Raw genomic sequence first — 4,842 nt, forward strand, 5'->3', positions numbered from 1 at the left:
CTAGATCTTTCCATTTGCAACCAAGGAAGCTAGTACTCTCTAGCTTCTTCCATCAACTTAATAACATGTTAGAATTGTCTAGCATGCTCCAGCCACCTCACTTGATTACTAGAATAATCTAGAACATTCATCATGGGCTAGACCATATACCAACAGCTATTTCTTGGAAGAGTTCGAAAAAAAAATTTCATTACATCCTCAACTATGGAAGCCGAGTTTATTGATTGCTACTCAGCCACCAAGCAAGCTGGTTGGATTACAAACATAATGAAGGGCTTGACAGTTGTAGACAACATGAAAGACCACTGAATGTGTACTGTGACAACAAGGCTGAAATGTTCTTTTCTAAGAACAACAAGAGGTCACCGGCATGTAGACTTATGGATATCAAGTGTTTGAAAGTAAGAGATGAGGTGAGGAAAAGGACAATCGATATCCAGCACCTAAGTAAAAAATTGATGGTAGCAGATCCGACTAGAAAAGCTTTACCAGTGGGTGTCTTTAAGAGACATGTTTTCAGAAAGGGAATAAGGGAGACATTTGATTTAGTTAATGGGTGGGAGTAAGCACTTGTTTATCTTCTTGAAATTGAAAGGTTGAAGTGTTGCTTTATCAGTCAAGTTGGATTGTTATAAATTGATTCGTGCATTGATCTATATTTTCATATATATAAATATGTGAAGCTACATTGACAAAAATCTAGTACTGATGTATAATCAGTTTGTTTTAGGGAACTGATATTTCGATTATCAGTTCTACTCATCATGGCTTTGTTAATAACATAGTATTTTGAGATCAATGTGAATGGCAATGAGGTTTTGTGAGTTTACTTGGAAATTCAAGTAACTTGGTACTCAAGTTATTTGATTTACAAGGGATCTCGGTGCCTAGTCAAATAAGGATTATGGAGTTTTAATTATATGCAACTAATAAGGACCCTTATAAAGTAACTACAAAGATTTAGACTCATGAAGGGACTCTAATTGATTTGATAGAGTTTGAGTTTATATCCATTCCAATAATAGGCTGGAATTGATTGAAACCCTAACTATATAAATAAGGAGAAGTCCCTGCGTCCATACTACCGTATTCTCATATATACTACTGCCCTATTTTGATAGTAGAGATCATCAAGAGTATTGGAAGTAGAAGACCACTTCAGTTTGTGTTCAAGAATGGTCGTGCCTGCAGTTAGCCTTCTTGTTATTCATGCAAGCATGCTTAGACGTAACAATCTTGTAGCATCATTATATGTGGCCCTAGGTTCATGTTGATACATTATGTGGAACTCTTACATCCTATACGTTTGGCATACGGATTTTTCCTCAGAGGTTAGTTTCTATTCTGTCTTTTGTTAAAAGTTCTGTTACTCATTTCCTTTGATGCTCAAAAAGTAAAATTTGAATGTTTCGACCCTTCCAAACTTTTTGGCACGAATTTTGCTTTATCCGCACTCGACACAACAAGAATTTTAGAATGCTTTGCCATGTTCTTCCGGAAAGAGGTTTGCTGCCTCTCATTCTCCATCATCTCCACTTTCAAAGCCATGTTAATATCCTCTTGAAAACTCCACAGATTCTGTAGCCCAATCTTTTCTTGAATGGAGGGTTGCAGTCCATTCACATACACCGCAACCTTCTGATTTTCTATCTCCGTCGGATGGTTTTGCTCAATTAGTCGCATGAAATCATTCGAATAATCTGTCACGCTTCTATAGCCTTGGACACAGCTGATGTACATACGGTACAAAAGTTGTTTCATAATCCGTAGGTAAGAATCGATCCATCAAGAGCTACTTCATTTTCCACGTGTGAATTTGTTTATTTCTTTGCTTCTGTCAGGTGTTATGTAATTGATCCCACCAAACAATGATAGTTGCTTTGAGACAGAAGGCAACCATCGTCACCATCTTTGTCTCGAGGACCTCCATGACGTCAAAGAATCTCTCTACCTCCACAAACCAATCCAGGAAGTCTACGATTGTCGGTCCCTGCAAAAGTTGGAATGTCTGCCTTAATCCAAAAATCATCAAAGTTGTTACAGTTTTGATGATTTGGATTGTTAAACTGGGGTGGAACTCCTTGATTATTACCTCATGCAGATCTTCGGTTATTTGGACCGAGGGCTTGAAGCAACATCTTGCAAAAATCTTTGAATTGCGCAGTGAAATTTGCAATCTGTTCAGTTTGAGCATCCAGGTCCGCTCGAGTGATAGGGGTAGATTCACAATCACGATCACCCATGGATAGATAGGACAGTCAATGATGCCAAAACGAGAGAAGCCTACTCTGGTACCAATTGACATAGCATGAAGCGATCAAAAGGTTACCAATGTAATCCCTTGTGGAATAAAGTTTGGAATCTAACAGAAAATTGAGAGAAATCTCAAAGGTTGTATTTGATAATTCTTGAATGATTGTCATTGATACATCTAGATGACTTGAATAAAGACTACAAACGTTTGGAACAACTCAACTGACTTCTAAGAATTAAAACAACATTAAATAAACATTAATCAGATGACAAACGAAGAATCCAATTTTTATTATGAAACTTTAAACATTAATTTTTATTATGAAACTTTAAACATTATTTTGAAGGCTGAAACAACTCATGATGGCCAAAATCTATCGTATGTCACATCAAAGTGGTGTGTTGGGTTTGTGGCGTCGTTCTGATTCTGAAAAGGTATCACAGGCCCAAATCAGAGCTCGGACATAAAATTAAGAAATTCTCAGTGTGTCTTTTTGTCTTCATACGATCTATTTCCCCTTCGATCCATTCTGTTACATCATAAGATAGACTGTTTTCTAGCAAAACCTGCACAGTCGCAAAATGTAGACAATCTTTTTCTATTTTTTTTTCTTCTGACAAATAGAGATGTGGCGGGACCCTTTTTTGTTGTTACATCCTGCTGTTTTCTCTTAACTTGGTGCTGCTTTCTATCAAGTGCTGCTCTTTGAAGATATGCTAGATTACTAGTATTGGAACTTAAACCTTGCAGTCTTGGAGAAACACAATGATATGACCTAGATCGTGGTGTTTGTTTGGATATAAGTAGTTAAAGATTTGATTATCTCCTAATACGCACATAGTTTTAAAAGCAATCAAACAAAGAAAAATTATGTCCATGAGTTCTACCACAATGCTAGTGTGGTCCAGTAGAGATTAAGTACTAATAGAATGTAAAGTTTTAATTTTTACTATTAAGTGGTCTGAAAAATCAACAATTAAATTTTGCATATAGGAATTTAATGAATTTTGATAACGATTAAATTAAATTTGCATAAAACCCGTATTCAATCCCTTAAATTTAAATGCTATCATAATATCTTACTATCTTATAATAGTATTTTCCGATGAAAGCAATATTTGGATTGAAAGCTTATGGCTCAGAAAAATCTGTATCTTGGTGCTGCATTTAAGTGGGGCAGCATACATATGGTGTGATATTTTGTAACCCCAATTCATCTTGCATGCGTGTGTGTATATATGTTGTGTGTGTATATATATAATATATATTGTGTGTGTGTGTGTGTGTAATTAAACCAAGTGATCATAGTATATTAGGTTATATATCATTATATTTTATAATTGTTTACATCAAAGTGAATCACTTATCTTAAATTAAAGTCATTTTCTTCCTAAAGAACTTAATTTCTTCTAGTCCATTGTTATAATCAAACTGGTACCAAGGTTTTACTAAATAATTATCGTATCTTACGAATATACTTTTTGTTTACTTTTGTCATAACTAGAAAAGAAATGATTTGTGCACGCCTGTTGTAAACATCATGTTTATTTTTTACCTTTAAAATGAAAAAATCACATAAGAATCAAGAGATATAAATAAATAGGTATGCAAAAAAAAATTAAAAAATTTATGTATATTGTTGCATAAGCACTGTAAGCTAATTATACCTACATTTAGTGTATATTCACGCACCAGTTTATTGTAAGAAAATAAAATACCATAGTAAAGTAGGATATTAGGTACCATAAAAGAATTTATTTTTATTCATTCACCAAAAGAGTTTGACTCTCACTTTATAAGAAAACAATTGTTAGGTTCACTCTCCATGTCGTATCAGTACTTTCTTTAATTTACTGAATCCTATTCCTAAACAGGCAGAAAAAAATCGTGTCTATCCGTATATATGGTAATATACTACGTAGTATATTGGCATACCATTATGACGTTATCATTCCAAGCTCGTGAAAAAGATTTTTTTTGTTTGAGGCCACCTTTAAAAGAAAGGCTTGTATTTGGCCTGTATTTCATTCGATCATTTCCACCATACCTTCACACTCAAAACATGAAGATCCTTACCAGCATTTTGCTTATTTTTTCTCTTGCATTCTTCGTAATCTGCATGTCAATACTAGAACCCCAGAACTTCTACGGCACCGAATACAACATTCGAGTCGTCAACGGCTTCACAAACAACTCGTCCTTGCCGTTGGTGATTTGGTGTGCATCACAGAACAGTGATCTTGGTGGACGTGCGCTTCAGGAGCATGACGATTTTAGCTGGAGCCTGAGGACCAGTCTTTGGGGCACTACTGACCTTTTCAAATGTACCATGAAATGGGACCGAATAAGGAGGAGTTTTGAGGCGTTTAAGGCTTCGAGGGATATTCAGAGGTGCGGTCCTTTTAGGAAGTGTTCTTGGTTGGTCAGAGAAGATGGGTTTTATTTCAGCAATGATGAAGTAAATTGGAAAAAAGATTTTTCATGGTTGTAAGGTATAATTAGTATTTCAGAGCAGTAATTTTTATAATTTGCAAATTGCATGGATCTAGAACTTTAATATAATTTAAAGGGTATGTGTTTCTGGGGTT

General features: G+C 35.2%; 1 protein-coding gene across 1 annotated transcript; it reads left to right on the plus strand.

Moving 5' to 3' along the window:
- Positions 1-4,251: 4,251 nt before the first annotated feature.
- LOC126606979 (S-protein homolog 21-like) lies at positions 4,252-4,842 on the plus strand. The gene has a single exon (XM_050274396.1). The coding sequence runs from the start codon at positions 4,317-4,319 to the stop codon at positions 4,743-4,745; it is 429 nt and encodes a 142-aa protein (XP_050130353.1). The 5' UTR covers positions 4,252-4,316; the 3' UTR covers positions 4,746-4,842.

The sequence above is a fragment of the Malus sylvestris genome, chromosome 16, assembly GCF_916048215.2.
Source record: "Malus sylvestris chromosome 16, drMalSylv7.2, whole genome shotgun sequence".
Classification (NCBI taxonomy): Eukaryota; Viridiplantae; Streptophyta; class Magnoliopsida; order Rosales; family Rosaceae; genus Malus; species Malus sylvestris.

Excerpts from the sequence above, each read along its gene's own strand:
- LOC126606979 (XM_050274396.1), top strand. The coding sequence starts at position 4,317 with ATGAAGATCCTTACCAGCATTTTGCTTATTTTTTCTCTTGCATTCTTC.